General features: G+C 46.2%; 1 protein-coding gene across 1 annotated transcript in view; it reads right to left on the bottom strand.

Moving 5' to 3' along the window:
• The window catches only part of SEPTIN9 (septin 9), a 237,846-nt gene extending 221,789 nt beyond the window's left edge, over positions 1–16,057 (bottom strand). Inside the window, exon 1 of the mRNA XM_014601895.3 lies at positions 15,853–16,057. Coding sequence (XP_014457381.1) covers positions 15,853–15,874 — 22 coding nt within the window. The 5' untranslated portion in view covers positions 15,875–16,057. The remainder of the gene's footprint in view (positions 1–15,852) is intronic.
• Positions 16,058–17,314: the final 1,257 nt, after the last annotated feature.

Raw genomic sequence — 17,314 nt, forward strand, 5'->3', positions numbered from 1 at the left:
CATAAGAAAAAATTCTTTCCTGATCCTAAATGTGGCAATTGGTCTGCCCCTAAGCAGAAGATGAAGACTCTAGCCAAGAACCTTTGGGTTTTTTAGTCCCCGCAGGAGCATTAGCACACCTAAGTCAAAATCCCTGGCTTTGTCTGCAGCTAACACCCAGGGCTTCTGAGGAAGGTGGAAAAACTAAAACCAAACCCTGACTCCTGTAGCATTAAGAGGGGGGGAAAATCTTCCCTGGCCCCATGTAGTAACCAAAAAGCAAAGCCCAAAAGCATGGTGAAAACCAAATCCTCTCCACTCTGATGTGCAAGCTGGGGATCACAACACAGCCCCACACATCACACTCCCCAAATGAAGAGCCAGAACCCTAGTTCTGTTTACCCTCCTGACAGTAACTTCACTTTGCTGCACAGCTGCACTGAACAGATCTTTAAAAAGTGATAAACGAACCTCTTCTGACTTTCCCTGACTCTCTTCAAGAGAAGCTTTGTTTTCCTTTGCTGCTGCTCACTTCTGTTAGTCTCTGCTCAGCTAAAACGTTTTTAAAAAGTCCATCCCAAATTAATCTTACTGCCCCCCGTGTCCAGATGTGGAATTTCCATAACAACTACAAAATGCAGCTTGTGTCATGTATACCGTGATTATATCAAGACAGCTCTTAGGGCAAAGCAATGGGCCATTATGCAGTTAATGAAAGATGGAGTTAGTTGCTCAGCTGTGTGATATTGCTGCAAGGTTTGCTCTCAAAGCAGAATTCATTGCAATAAAACCCTTGGATTAGCCCAACAGTGCGGCTAAGCTATTTTTAACTTTCCTTCTTCCAACAAGAAAGAAAAGTGTAGTGATAGTTACCAATATATATTGCTTTCCTGAAGTGTTCTCACATCTCTCATTCCATTCCTTGCACTATGTCCCCAATAAAAATAGTGGCTGTTTAAATTCATTCCAGCCCTTGTTTCTTTGAAGACCTGATGAGTCTTTGCTATCTTCCTGACTTCCCCTGCTCTAACAAGGTTCCATAGAGGAATAGCTCTCCCAGAGTTGAACATATTCGTCCTTTCCTTTCCCTGCTGGTCCCTCCTCACGCATAGCAGATGTGCAGAGGGAGCTGAAGAAATGCTGAACATGCCTGTAAATCAAATCCGTGCAACCCTAATGGTGCAGAGCAATGTCCTATGGCTCACACCTCTGCCACTGGGGCATTCAGGAAGGAGCTCACTCAATTGGTAAAGCAATTTCTTTTGTGAAAGTCTGTTGGCCAGCAAAACGTCCAGAGGAGCAAGTGACTGGGGCCAAAAGCACAGGAATGTGCTCCATTAGCTTCCTCGTGCTCCTCCCTTCACCTGATTTGCAGCCCCTATGCTATTTCTTTGGCCCTGCAACTCTCCTGGCGCACCATGCTCCCAAGCTACAACTCCAAGGTAGCATTTTTTAAACGAATACATTTTTTATTAGCCATTTTTTGACCTTTTACATTCTGCTCAGGTCACATCTCCCAACTGAGATACTTATGCAGTCACATGAATCAGGGAGCTGGGGCTTTAATAAAAACACTGCATATTGTGAGACTCACAATACTATAATAAGAGCTGACAACATCACCTTGTTGAGCAGTGCTACAGTTAATGCTTTGAAATGTAAGTCTTGTCTGTAGACATGATGAACCTGTCAGCTGTGGGACACATGTCTGCATATATGTGATCTCACTTTCTATGGCATGTCATTTCCTCATGCTGATTGCCCAGGTAACAAATGGCATGTGAAATAGGCTGGAGTGCTAGGAGGAATACATACCAGTTATGCCAAGTTAGGAATGCTAGAAACCTTGCTAGACAGATGGATCAAAGCAGCTATGAATGAGCTCATAGTTCGCAATATTAACTGCAGAAATCGCCTGTCAGATTATTTTACATCACCGTCAGGAGGTTTATCCACCCAAAATCCCCTCCAGGAAATAAATCACAGCCCTGTATTGCAGCTGCCAATTTAGATGGGAAAGACCACCCAAACCATGACATCCCATTGCAACCAAACTGCACCAGCAGCATCTCCCAGCATTGAAGAAATGGAGTTACCCAGCCAACCACTCTCGATCATCCATGTAAGGTTTATGCACTAAACAATTAGTTTTCATTAGTCCAGAGGAAGTATTCACAGATATAGCCTTGGCTGAATGACAGAAGTAGAGAGAGCAGTTTAACAAGCTACAAGTGATAACAGTATTCCAGCCTGTCTGAGCATTGATAAATCTCAGCACACACCCAGCATCTGTGTGAAACATAAGGACCGCTGTATTACAACCAAGAAACAAGAGCTCAGGGTAGAACTCAGTTGCCATCAGAGCTTAATGGGAACCAGATATTCCGAAATGGAACAAAACCAAAAAACTTAACATTTTTGCATGAATTAAAATTCAGGGGGAAAAAGAATCCCTTTGTGTTAACTGAAATGTTTCTTCCTAATTTTTTTCCAATGTTATGGCATAGAATAAAAAACTGAGAGAATGAAAAGAAAGGTCTCAGAACAAAGAATTGAACCTGCATGTTTTGATCGTGTCAAAATACTTCTTTCTGAAACATGACTTGGCCAAAATTGACACATTTCTGCAAATATTTGGCTTTCAACAACCTGGTACTTTCCATCAGAAAACTTCTAGTAGTTCCAGCTGCCACTGGTTGCTCCCATTGTTAGCACCAGCTCCTGAACCAGTAGAGGTGACCCTGCTGGGGCTGGCAGAGCAGCTCACTGCTGATCCAGGTACATGTTCTGTGGTTAAACCGATGACTCTCACCCCAAGACCTGTCAGTTCAGGGCTTTTCATCAGCGCTAAATGGAGTGGAACAAATTCCACCCTATGTTCTCCCATGTGCAAGGTCTGAAACTCTGAAAGAGTTGTTAGTTTTCTTAACAACTCTAATTTGTACGTGTTCAGGCACTTACAACTTAGCCCTTGAATCATTCAGCACCAGTTCTTGGCAGTAATTGCTGAGGGCATCTTGTACTCAATTCTTTTGCTATTCTATCCATTATATAACAGACAGGTTGGACCCCACTCCCCTTGCTCACATCAGAGGTAAGGCAAACGACACCCTGGGGCAGCACCCATGGGTTACTGCAGAGAGTCCAGCTTGGCTTCCCGCTGGATCCATTAGGCCTTCCCCAGTACTTTCTCCTGTCCCACTTCAACAGGCTGCTAAGAGAGAGGGCCTCCCCCGATGCTGAGAGGATAATGAGTGCTGAAGTTCATGAGTGTCTCCATGCCAGCTGAGGTGGGCTTAGATCCACTGGATCTCCACGTGAGCCACCGCGAGCTGAGCACTTAATTCAGGGAAGCAGACTCCTTGGAAAATCTGGCCATAGATGTTCACTCGATGCGCTCCTTCTTTCCGGTCAGGAATCAGGGCCAAAGTCTCTGCTAGTCCCTCAGTCCCTGAAGCATCAGTACTCTCCCCATGAGGATTATGGTCTTTTTTGAGCTGTCTCACTTCCATCACGATTATTTACTGTGTCTTCCCTCTAAGCCTCTTTTTCTAAACAAACTCTGAGTCCCAGAAAATGTTTCCTGTAAATAAAGAAATAATGAATAACCCTGGAAACAAAGGCCTTTCTTTCCTTGGTTCCAGCTTAGCTTCTTAAAGCACACACAGCACCGCACCTAGCTGGCAGGCAACAAGCTCCTTCACTTTAACCCTGTGCCTGTGGAAGAAGAGGTGGCTTCACGCTCTGAGCACAAGGATGAAAACGCCTGGCCTGCCCTGAATGTGCTGCCCTGGTTTAGAGCTGCACTGTCTCAGCCCATCAGACTGGTGAGCCAGCTACGTGGGGTTTCAGAGAGAGGGTCCTTTGAACAAGAACTTGGAAACAAGCTCCTGTCTCCCCGGTGCGGCCTCAGACTTTTCATAAGGGAGGGCAAGTAGGTGCTGCCTCCTCCCCGGCACTGGCTGCCTTTCGCTGCACCCACGTAACGCAACTGATGAAGTCATTCGAGGGATGAAAGAAGCCTTCGAATTGTACAGTGTGAACCCAAGCTGTGATTCTCCCTCTTGCACAGAAGTACAGCTTCTACCAGGAGCTGCAGGAATGGCCTTTCCCCGAACACTGCCGTGGCCTGGATGATGTGTTACACAGCGGGAAGCAGATTCCCAGGCTGTGATGAATTCCTGTCCCAGGTCCTCTTTGTCATTACGAAGTCTCCCCTGCCACTGTGGGAAAGTGTTGACTCACCAGTGACTGTGCTCTCTCTCTGACTGCACTGCAGCTTTTAGTCTCAGATTTCTTCACCGTACTGTATTAGAAGTCCGCATTCCTGGGGAGTGTATGTGTGCAGGAGTCCTGACTGCTCCTCCTGGGATTGGCAGGCAGGAAAAAACCCTATTGTTTTCTTAAAGTGAATTTACTGCTAGTGAAAGGTGTTGGACCAGCAGCCACAGAGACTGAAATCTGTTTATTCAGAGCAGAGGCAGCAGCACAGGCTTCCCTGATGCCAACAAGCTTTGGAAATAAGGTAGAGATCCCCCTTCTCCCCCCATATGAGAGAAAGGAGTTCAGGTTCACACGTCCAGTCAATCAATCCATGGTTTCTCTGCTACGCTTGGTTGGCTGAGTGATGTGAACGCCTTCTCCATGACTGAACTGAATCTGCGGTCTAATGAACACCATGGAGGAGCTCACCAACAGGAAAAGCCACTGCATTAAAGAAAGCATTGGAGGGAGGTCACACTTCCCTCTTGCCCAGAGGAGCAAAGTTCTCTCCAGCTCCACAAACACTGTGCCATCTCTGGAACCCCTGCAAAAATAAATGTCTCTTGATTTTTGGCAGGGGGAAGATTAGGCTCAGGCAGAAGCCACCATTTACTCTATTGTAGCCAACAGCTCTCCTTGCTGATGGGGTAATTGGGGACTGCAAGCAGTGATCAGGCTGCGGATACCAAGTCCCAACCTGTTCCAGCCGAGATCCATGGGATCTTGCAAATGAGCTCAAGGGGAACACAGTTGGGTCTGTGCGTATCACCGTGTGTGCAAACTCACAAATGAGGCTGGCTGGCACTCAGGCAAGACCAGACATGGTGAAAGGCAGCAGAAAGAAGTGAGGACAAGGCACAATGTTTGCTTGTTTCCATTTCCCTGTCCCAGGCCTGCCATTAGCTCATCAGGGAGTTATGATCTGAAGCTGCATTTCCTTGTTCCACACGGTGTTTCTTGCTTGGTTCATGAAGGGCAGGCAAGGTGGGGGTGGGCCTGGGCCCAGAGAGACTTCTACACCAGAGGGATTAATCACTTGAGGCAGCCTCCTGAGCTGCATGTTTTTTCCTGCTGTTGTTCCTTACTTGACTCCTTGTAAGGTGGCCTGGTTTTGCACATCATGCTGTAACTTACTGCTGGGCTGGGGTTCTCTTTGGGCTGGTTTCTGAAAGGTGGCAGGACATCATATTAGCTACGGCAGAACTTTTCCATGGGATGCAAGTGAAGCGGGTGCCAAAAAAAACATGCCCTGCTGATAGCACAGTTGCCAGCATACCATGATACTGCTTTAGTGAGGTACATCACCAATTTTGCACCAGCCTACAGCAATGATGACACCATCTTGTGCCATATCACTGTGATAGCAGTGTGCACTGCCAGCTTGCCATTCTGATGCCTAGGAAGCATGCCATGCCAACATCACAGCCACAGGGCCTACTTGTGCAGCAGCGGTATAGCCTGCCAACATCGCCAAGTAAATAATGCCACCACTGCAACAGCTGTATGGGGTCCACTGAAGCATCTCACCCCTGCATTTGGGTCTTGGGAGAAGCAGTGCCAGAACCCTTGGAAGGATGCTATGGCCAATGATACAGCAGCATGCCTTTCTGAGCTGTTTGCAGGATACCTTTTCTAGTATCACATGGCAACACAACCAGTCCAGGCATGTGGCAGTTCCTTAGCAATGTACAGTGCTAATACACAGCAGGACACACAACAGCCTTCTTGGATGGGAAGACTGTGAGCCTCTCTGAAAATGTCCACAGCTCAGGGTGGGCTGGCACTCAGACTCTGGCTGTGGCTCTCTGGGAATACCGCTGGCTGGAGAACATGGATAAGAAGCACATCTGTTCTTCCTTTTCAATTCAAATGTGACTGAAATATTTGTTTTTGTTTCAGTTTTAAGGGTTTTTTAATGGATCATGTCATGAAATGCCAACTGGAAATGCAGCATGGTCTACTGGGAAAGGATGTAGCCTCAGTCCCTGGCTTTGCCAATGACCTGCTGTGTGGCCATGGGCTAGTCACATCTCCTCTCGTCGCCTTTGGTTCCTTTCCTACCCAATGTCTGTCCAGTCTATTCATCTGTATGCTTGGTGGTGCTGGACTTCTCTCACTCTGTTTGTTTGGCACCTCGCAGCCCCAGTGATGACTGGGGGGATCCCTTGAAGTGACTATCATACATCTAATAATACTGACAGCAACACCAATGCTGAAGGTCAAAGTCAAGGGTGCAGCAGGAGGGGAAGTGACTCAAGAAGGAAATGAAGAGGCATGTGTTTGAATTTGCTAAAAACCGTCACCAGGCAGAATGATCAAACGTGGCAGGACCCCGTGGCTTTTGTTTATGGGCTGGAAAATGTGACTTCGCAGTACAGCCTATTCGGAGATGCAGTTGCCTAAAACAATGAGCAAGTGTTTTCCCGGCGGGAACTGGATCCTATTTGTTTTCCCTTTTGTTTTGGGGATTTCAGGCTTGGACAGGGGGCTGCTGACCTTTGATATTATGAGCTCTCTCATTGATGTGAATTCTGGTCTCCTTGCTCCATGTGACTGGGCAAAGCAAGTCACAGAGGCTGTTTCCAGCGCCCTGAAGCTAAAGTACAAAGCCCCTTGTCTTTATAACAACCGTCCTCTCATTACAGTGTAAGAGAAGACAAGCTCCTGGCATTGCCCGTGATTTTCTCTTTCCATAACTTCAATAAAACTGACTTATTCTTAACAAAACTGTCCAGATGCCCTCTATAACAGCGATTCTCAACCAGGGGGTCGTGAGATCCTTTTAAGGGAACTGTGAAATATTAGTACTGTTAGGTATACAAAGACTTACACATGTTTCACAAAATAAACCCAGAAATTTCAACTAGGAATCCACAGCATCGAAAACATTCTGACTGTTGTGGTCTAGTCTGACGTCTTTGCAGTTGAATTGCTCTATTATTTTTCCATAGCCAAAAACCAAGTGAAAGCTAAAAGCTGATATATTCTGAGGGGTGCCTTGAGTCTAACAAGGTTGAGAACCACTGCTCTGTAACATCAGCCACATTGTTAGGAGGACAGAACAAAGTTAAGATTTGGACTGTACGTTCTTTGGGACAGAGACCATCTTTTACTGCATGTTGACGCAGTGTCTACCTCAATGGACCCCTGATGCTGCCTGGGGCATCTTGGTCCTAATATTATCCTTAAACAATTAGGACAGGAAAGAAACTCTGATACCCCTTCAAGCATTGAGAGACTTTAAAAAAAAAAGTCCCTGTCACAGCTTATGACATTATTTTCCCTGAACAACCATACTGGGTCTTTAGGGCTGCTACACTCTGGAATCCCACCGGGTAGCAGGAGTTTTATGGGCACTGGGGTAGTTGCTATTGAACAAGCCAGTGTCAGTGGAGTCTGTGGTTTGAATGGGGTTCTTCCTTCACCCTGAATAAAGAGAAAGGAACCATGAGAAGAGAGAACCAGACAAGAAGAAAAGCTACACGTCTGCAAAAATGGAGTTCTTGGGAATGGCCAAGTGCATGTAGATCCAAGAAAGAGTTGCATATTCTAACTGTGGAGGGGGGCTAGAGCCAGATCGTGTCCTTAGTTGTCCTCACTGAGGTGTCATGGGCAGAAAAGAGGGAAGTGTGTTGTGTGCTTGAAATTTCAAGCTGCTTTAAGCTCTTCCTTTCATCGCTCAGTGTATATTAATAAATGACTTCCTGTCCTTGCAGCAGCAGGACATTGGCTGTGCTCCTATCCCTCTGCTATACCTGGGACAAGTTTAAGGGTGTTCCTGATTGTTCAGGCATTATGCCCGATAGCTTTGCGTGAGAGTTTATTCCTGAAGGTTTTAAGAGCGGGTTAAGCAGGGGTGCTCCTGCCTTGAACAGAGGGTTGGACTAGATGACTCCCTCGGGTCTCTTCCAGCCTTACTTTTCTATTCTAGGATTCAGTGACTGATTCTAGGGCTCTACCCAGGAAAGCCCAGATCAAGGAGAAAGAGCTTAGGGTATCATTTATTAAAGCTGTAATTAACATAATCACCCAGCAGGGTAAGTTCTGCCTCTAATATAAACAATGAAGTGGAAAAAAAATATACTCATAATCCAAGTGAGTTATTCTCTAACCAGCAGTTCAGTTGGTTGGGGCAGGCATCGGGCACTTTGCCAGGAAAATTATTATTCCGCCATCTCTGCTGTAGTAGTAATACTTTCCTTCACCAATGTGTGAAGCCCAGGGATGAAATTCAGGCCCACAGAGGCCAGTGGGAGATTTTTCACCCTTGAACTCCAGCAGGGGCTTAGCAGCAACTGAGTGATCTGCCTCACGGACATGAGGCCAAAATCTATGTAATTGCTTATGGGTGGGATTTCCAGAGCATTCAGCATTGGCCCAACTCAGGGACACTGCAGGCATTTAAATCTCTGAACTTAAAAGTATATTCTGAAAGCAAATGCTTCATGATTTGAACGGGGTCCCACAGCCCCACAAAACACCACCACAATATTGCATGTACAGCACCTGTTTGCACCTCTTCAACAAGACACTAGTGCACAAAGCTAAGCACTTATGGCCAGAGTCTATTCCACTTCTTAGGTGTCTAAATGGACTTAGTGCCTAAGTACAATTCTATCCTCCCCACCCCTCGTTCAAGTCATGAAAATCTATTAATGCATCTACTTTACTAACATGTTGTCAGCTGACCCTTGAGCCTGAGTGACAAAAACAGTGAGGAGGATGGACCCATCCATCTCCTCTATTAACAGTTTTTCAGGAACTTGAGCAGGATGGACTAGTCTAACCTGCTCAAGTCTATTTATGTACCTAATAGATGGAATAAATTCTGCACAAGTCCACTTATGCACCCAATAGATGGAACAGACTCTGACCCTTACACTCTTTGGGGTAAGGAGAGTCTTTTTCCTGTGTATGTACAATACCTACCACTCAAAAGAGTCCACTCCCTGGCTCAGGGTCCTGGGTGTTACCACAGTACAAATATACAACAGCCACCCTACATTACTAGAGCAGTATGTAAGCAGTCCATCACTCAGAAACAACCCTGGAGTGAAAAAACAGGGTATGAAACCCCTGCACTCCTAAGTAACCTAACCTTAGAATAAGAAACCAGTGCTCCTGAAGAGCCATATACATTGCAGGGGAGCTCCACCCAGGAATTGGTCTCTCTGGTAGGATATCCTTTAGCAGAACAAAGGTCGAAACGCAGATAACTACAAGAACTGTATCTTTGTTTTCTTAGGTGTTCAGATTCACAGTGGGTATATCTACACCTTTAGTTTAGTACTTGCTTAATGAGGTTCCAACTAAATGCGCAGTAACTACAGTTACTGTGCAGTAGCGCTGGCACATGGTTTTTTTGTGGCGCTTACTGCGCTGTAGCCTAACAACACCGTGCAGTAGCGTATTAGCATAGTTTTTGAGCAGCACACTACTGTGCAGTGTTATTAGGCTCCAGCGCAGTAAGCATCTCATGTAGATGCACCCAGTGATAAGCAAAGCACAAATCCTAAGATAGACACCACAGCTTAATCAAATGACTCAGAAAAGGGCTCTGCTCATCCAGAATATTCATAGTATGCAGTTAACTAATTCCATTCTCTCTGTGTTCAAAGGTGACCCTTATTAAGGCACTATTACTGAAAAATAACAGGGTAGGCATGACTGTGCCTGAATGCATGTCACAGTTCCAGGCACTGAAGTTCCTAATGGAAGGGATGGGTGGTAATAATGAAGCATGTCAATTTGCTAATCTGGCAGTGATGAAGCATGCACTGAATTCTGAGTTCCCGCAGTAGGTAACTGCAGCTAGACAGAGGTGCTGACAACCTCTGGTGCTTGGAGACCTAGATCTGGATCTGAGAGCTTTGTTTTTGTGAACATTCACCCAAAAAACACAGTTTTGAGGGGGCTGAAAATGATTCAACCCAGAGCATCATTTTGACCACAAAAAAAAAGCAAAAAACCATCTTTGGAAACATCCAGTTTTCAGCCTTTTCCAAATGAAACAATTTTGATTGTTTTGCTTTGAAATGATGTTTTCATTGCAGAAACTGACAAAGCCGAATACTAAAAACCTCAGAATGAAACACAAATATTTGGTTTGACTTAATATGTTTTCAGTGTTTTGGTTCTGCCAGTGAACCCAAGCAGCAGTAATTCACACAGCTTTTTCCAGCACTCATTGCTTTATACAGACAAAATGCTATTGAAATAAACAGGGATTTTCCCTGGATAAAAGTACAGCAGTCTTGAGTCTTCGAAGCCCCATGACCTTTGATCCAATAGTGGGACTGATAATCCCAATGTCCTGGCCAAATTCCAACTAAGGTAATTACATTCCACCTCCCCGAAATCCCCGGGCACTTCAGTTCCAAACAGTCCCTTCCACTTGCTGTCTCAGCCTATGTCAGTGCTGCAGTGGGAAGAGCCCTTTGAGCAGGAATAGGTCTGTCCAAATTAGCTTTCAGAAGCACACCAACACCAGGGAGCCTGGGTGCTTACAGAGGCCTGGGTGTTGCACTGAAGCCCATCCCATCACCTTTTCATTGCACTCTTGGGTTAATTAACTGATGGCTAAATTAAATCTAGCTGGAGCCTGCCTACCTGTGCTGCAATCATAGTTCTCAGCTACAGGATGGATACAGCCTCAGATGCTGTGTAGTGTTGCTGTGCGGTGGTAAATAGTTACCATCAGCCACCCAAGACTCTTGAGGATGCAGTTCTTATTTAGGTGCCTAAATAGTAGATACACTCATCTTAAAATCTGACTCTGATTGCAGGGCCTGAAGACTCAAAATTCAGCCCTGGGCAGCTCTGAAAATCCTGGCTCTTCAAGTACAAGCCTGCTATCCTGTGCCCCTGGAGAAATACATTTCTGCAGATAACTATCAGCACTGCAGTTATGAAAGCCTCAGTCTGTACAGAGCAAAACAAATTATCCTAGTGTCCAATCTCTGTTCTTCCACTTGGCATTCAACAACACCACTAGCGCAATGCAGATGGGAACTGCAGTAGTTTGGTGATTTACAGAGGCACTGAACACATGTAGCTACCAGTGATTTGATCCAAGATTGCTCAGCATCTTCAGAATATCAGTCCCTATCTGTACGGCAACTATAGGCCAGTGTCAGAGTAGGATACCCACAGTGTCACATACCACCCCCAAAGACAGTCCCTGAATTAGTGGAAATTCTCCCATTCCTGTTTCCCAGCTCAGCCCAGGGATCACACACAGTCCCTGGGGTGACACTCGTTTCAGACCATATTCAATGTCTTACACAAACTTAAATTACATGCAGCCCCTTGTGAAACAATTCTTGCCATGCGTAGAGGTAACCTGAAGGCCACTCTGGCATCTCGTCTCACGCACCTTGCTTGTCTGTTGCATTTATGGGGATGCAGAGGGTTGGGGTGGGTGACCTCCTGAGGTCCCTTCCAGCCCCGTTCTATGATTCTGCAAGTTACCAGAAAAGGGAGCATCTATTTAAAAAATAGCATCCCAAGGCAACTAAAACAGCTCCTCACAACTCTGCTCTCCCCAAGCATCTGAAAAAATAAAACCTTTAAGCACAAAGAGTTTGAACTGGCTTCGGAGTGGGTACTTGCTTTTGATTTCCCTTGTAAGATTCCTTCTGATGTTTGTAAAGGTTTTTTCCTTCACTTCCCCGCCCCCGGCCCCAGTCCCTTCCAGGAATAGAGCATTGCAGGGCTGAGCTGTAGATGCCTGAAGCTAAAGCACAAAGGGCTGAGCGTCTCTTTACTGGTAAGAAGGAAAGCATCTAAGGCAAACTCTCTGTCCCAACCACACCTACATGGCAAGCACTCAAAAGCCACAGCAGATGTATAATGATTTTGCCTGCAGTACTTCAGAAAAGGTAAATCCTGTTTAGGGCGGGGGATAGCCTTGGAGCCTTACCAACAGGTATAGGACTGGAGCCAAAACCCATTCAAGTCATGGGGATCTTTCCATTGAGCTTGATGGGCTTTGGATGAGAGCCACAGTAAAGGATTGAGGGGAAGAGGGGCAAGTCTGGAACCTGAGGAGTTTAAATCTGAGCCTGATGGCCCTCCCTATGGTGTTTGCAATGGGCTTGCTTCTTCCTAATGCAAGCTGCTTTAGAGCAGTGGTTTTCAACCTGTTGTCTGCAAGCCCCTGTGGGTCCACAGACTATGTCTAAGGGGTACATGAAAAAATGAAAATGATTATGATCAACCAAAAGTACCCACACTTCAAATTCCAAGAGCTCTGCACCCCCATCCAAAATTTCCAAAGGGGTTTGCACCTCCATTCAGAGTTGTTTTGGGGTCTGTAAATTAAAAAATGTTGAAAACCACACTGCTTTAGAGTATTTATTAGTGGTTCTCCTGCTTGCACCTGGCTTCCCAGGGCTGGAGCTCAAACCCCACAGTGCAGTGCTGGCAGAAAGATGCAGTCTTTTCAGCTTAGCTGTTACAGCCAGTTGCCCACTCATCTCTCTGGTCCTCTCAACAGCCCCACTCTGAGCACCTGCACAGTCAATGAGCTCTGGTACTAATGTGTCAAAAATCACTGCTTTGTGGAGTAGTCGGGATTCTTAGTAGCAGGAAAACCATTTTAGCCTTTCAAGGTAACTGCCAGACTTGTGAGCTAGTAAGGGTTGGATCTGGCCAGTCCTGGGATGGGAGACCTCTAAGAAACCCAATGGGAATTGTAGGGGATACTCTATAATTCCCTCTGCGACACTTCCTGCAGAGTCCAGGCTTTGGCCCCAGCAGTCTGGGGAGCTATGCTATTGGAAATGCGGTCTCTTGGGATGAGACATACAAATGAGGGCTGTTTGGGCTTGTCTGTACTACAGCAGCAGCATGCCCTGGTTAGCACCACAGTGACTGAGTGCATCCCACCCACCTGAGTCCCCTGACACGCTTCGGAGTGGGAAGTTTGCCAGTGAAGCTGCTCCAGATTCATCCCCAGTGCCTGGTCTCAGATGCTTCTGGAGATTGATGTGGTGTAGACAAGCCCTTTATGTACAGCCAACCAATTAAGAAATCAGAGTGCAGCTTGCAGGATGGGGGGTGTTAACCCCAGTGTCCTGGCCAGCTTCCAATTCATGCAATTACTGGTATGTCGTGCCTCCCTAGCTTTCCTTCTTGTTTCCATTAAATAAAATAGCCTTCTTTCCTTCCCATTTGAAACAGTTGCCGCATTCTGGTCCAGAAGTGATGCATCTTTTCACAAAGCAGCTGGCCACATGCAATTCAAGTCCCTTCTGGATGAACATTGTTAATCAAATGACATTTCATCTTAACGTTGAGCTTGAACATTGTTATTTGGAGCTGTGCTCATGGGATGTCGTCATCAGAGATGCATCTCATTAACGCGAGGCACTCTGCAGACACACGGCTTCACTCTAGTACACATCAGTACAAAGCAAACATGGTAACCCAGGACATTAGGTCTTAAAAGCAGGCAGCCACAATTTCAGATCATTTGTCAGTGACAAGGATCTTTGAGGGATGGAATTAAAATATTTAATGGTAGGATTCATGTATGCTGTACAGGTTAGCCTGTCTGTGGTGTCCAGAAGTTGAGGAAGAAGGCATGATTTCATCAAATAGCCATTAGATGGTTTTCTCTTGATCTGTGCTTTCCTCAAGGACCCATCCATGTGGTATCTGTAAGCCCTGTGCAGCTATAATTGGCAGCACCATCATACTTCAGTTCGACTGCACCTGACCTTCAATTTAGCAAGGGTAAATGAGCTATAGCTTCAATAGAGACAGCTCACTTTAGACCAGCTGATGGCCTGGTTTGTCATTTTAAGAAATAGGAAGGAATTAACAATCCCTCCTCCTACCCTCAACTCTACCCCCCCTTTTTTTTGTCCTGCAGCTACTCTTTGAAGCATCCCTCCCAACTTTCGGAGTTCCACAAAATACCCCCCACAAAATACATTTCCCTTGCCCTGCTTTCTCTCTTAGAGAAAAGATATACCTCCTGGTATGTATGGTAGCCATTGTATCTTGACTAAGTACCTCTGGGAAAGGACCTGGCTTCAAATCACCAGGCACACCTCTAGTGGTGTATTCATCATACACGGACCTCCAGTCCAAAGCCATACTTGAACTTGGACCTGTTCATTGATATTAATAAGAGACTTTTTTGGCATTGGGACTAAACACATAACACTCCAGATAGGAACATTCCCTATTGATACTGAAACTAAATAGGCAATAAAAAGAATTTCCACTGGGGAGCTCTGGAGGAAGGGCACTGAGTCCAGCTTGCTTCTGTGGTTTATGAAGTCATCAGGATTTGAACAGGCCATTACGTGGCTTCAATGAATCAGAATATTTTGGCCATTCCAAAAAGCACTGACATCCCAGTGAAGAGTGTAGTCCACGTGGGTTTCAATTAGATGACTCAGGATGCCAGGAAGAGATTGGCCTGAAGACAACTGTCTATACTGCTGCCTGCAGGCTATTAGTAGCATCCCCCACCATACACCCCTGAAGTTAATGGGGTACCAAGGGTGTAAGTGAGAACAGAACTTGGCACAAGTTGTTCAAGCCACAGGCTGCTGGCTAGGAGCAATCAGTTGCAGAGCATAGCTGTATGCCTGGAAAACGTGCTGCTGGGTTGGTGCCGGCAAGGACCCAAGCTACAGTGGGTCAGCGGGTTAAATGCTTGACATTTCATAGGAGTCATATCCTCACTCCCATGCACTGACAGCTTCTCCCAAAACGTCATTGGTGGAACCTCATAGGAAGCTTCAGGGCAGTGCCAGGTTCAGCCACCCCCTCCCACCATGCCAGATGCAACTCATCCTTGGCAGTGGTATAGCAACTGCTTCAGAAAAATCTAGCCATAGCACATAAGGCTTCCACAGCTCTTGTAGCTGGTAGGAAGAGGAGAGGAGCAGAGCTCTGGCTTCAGACTGCTCCTGGGCTAATGCCTCACCCTCCAGAAGGCAGAAGGTAACCTTGGCAGGACCACCCACAGCTGCAGAGACAGGGACTTTCAGCCGCTGTCCCATGGGGAGCGAGGCATTGATTTGGAGGAGAGCTGGGGGAGCAGAGGTTGTTTAAAAACTGCCGGGGGTGAAGTGGGGAAGGGAAGGCTCTAGGGGCTCCGATTCAAGCCAACACACTATTTCCACAATTGTTTTGTTTTAGAGAGTCCCAGTCTCTCCTGAAGCACAAACTTATCACACAAATGCAGCCAGCATGTTAAGAAGTGCTGTCATTACTGTCTCCTGCGCTTAAAGCTGCCCCCCTGCCATTCAACCCAGCCTTGGCTGTCACACAGGTGTCTTGCAGGTAAGACAGACTCCATGCTGGCGAAGCTGATTTCCAGCTGGCTGGCATAACTTGCCTTCCTGGATTTTAAGTTCTCTCCATTGATCAAAGACTTTAACTTATAAGCAACAAAACTAGGGATCTCGTCCAAGATAGGCCCAGGGGGATTCAGAGGCAGAGGGACTTCTAAGTGTAATATGTGTTACACTTTTATTTTTATTTTTTTGCACAGAGAGAGAGAGAGAGAAAGAAAGAGAGAGAACAGGGCAAGCAGAGCCAGTGGGTCTGAGACACCCAGCACCCACAGCCAGGCCGCACTGCGCTCACCTGAATACGATGATTTCCTCATGCTGCCGCTCTCACAGATGTTACATAGGAACAAAATTAAGTGCCGGGACGGTTCTCCAAGTTCTTCCCAGGGAATAATCTCTAGGGTGATGTGTGGCTGCTTTAATCCTTTTGTTCCAGCAGGCAGGGATTGGCAGAGGGAAGTGTACTCCTCCTACACACCGTATCCGCACACCCGCACCGAGCTCCAGCTGAGGGGCAGCTCAGCACACTCCCATTAATTAGAACACACCTTTCCTAAGTACAGCTCTGGGCAGTCCCAACCGTGCTGCCGCTGGCAGGGGTAGGAGGAAAACTCAGCCTCCCCAGTGCTTTAACCTTTTCCCCTCTGAAAGCAAACAGACTCTGCAGAATATCCCTGCCAGCTCCCGGCCCTGTGGCATTCAGCACATTTAACCTGTACAGCAAGAAGGAAAAACATACGAGTTTCTCCCTTTAAGCCTCAGCTCACCCCGCCACTTTGGGCTCAGCGTGGCTCAGGTCACTTCTGGTTCTAGGGGCAAGCCGTTTCTAGTTCAAAGTGCATTGCTGGCCTGTCAGCGTGAACAGTGTAAACACTTCTTTCCTTTTGAAATCCACATGAAAGGACAGGCTTATTCAGAGCTGCAGGTTGAGTAAAAGGTTTGCTTGGTCTTGCAACATAGGGCTAGTGTGTGTGTGACGGAGCTATTCATCACTGCAGAGAAATGGCCCATCAGCAAGCCGAATACCAGACAGCCAACTCGACACAGCAAAGAGAGATTCTTCTCCCACAGCCACACACTCCCTTCTTCTGGTAAGGAGAGGGAACCCTTGGGTCAGACACTGCCTAAGTATCGCAACAGGCTTGATCTATTTAGGAGACTAGAAGTATGCTTCTGCTTGCTTCTTTGGTCAAGCACATGGTGGGCAATTAGTAATCAGGCAAAGACAGTGGGCTGAGGGCATGGTTGGTGCAGGAGGAACGAGAAAGCAAATTAAGAAGAGAAGTGACTAAGAACATACTGAAATCTAGGAGACTCCAGAGGCAGAATTCAATTCGAGTCAGTGGAAACATTTCCACTGTACTTCAAGAGGTCTCAGAAAGATTAAATGAGACAGGAGCTGAGCCTAGAGCTGGGTCTACCTGAGAAACTTGCACAAAATGACTCTAAACGCAGCTCATTTAAATGGGGCACTAGACTTGTATTTCAGCTTAAACTGATTAGGAGGTGGTTGACGCTAAATGAAAATGATCCAGGTTTAAATAATAAGAACATCCACGCAGAAGTCTGCACAGGTTTCAATAAGTTTAAAAGCTATTTAGCTTAAATTAGTGGGACCATCTCATCTAGAAAAGGTTGTGTTTTGTGAGGCCTGAATGGCTCCAGCAACTGCTTATGAGCTAAAGAGATTTTTTTATACTTCTGGGATGCCCCCAGTTTGAATTCAGCACTAATCATGAGATACACCACCTGGTGAT

Source organism: Alligator mississippiensis, chromosome 8 (assembly GCF_030867095.1).
Source record: "Alligator mississippiensis isolate rAllMis1 chromosome 8, rAllMis1, whole genome shotgun sequence".
In the NCBI taxonomy this organism is placed as follows: Eukaryota; Metazoa; Chordata; order Crocodylia; family Alligatoridae; genus Alligator; species Alligator mississippiensis.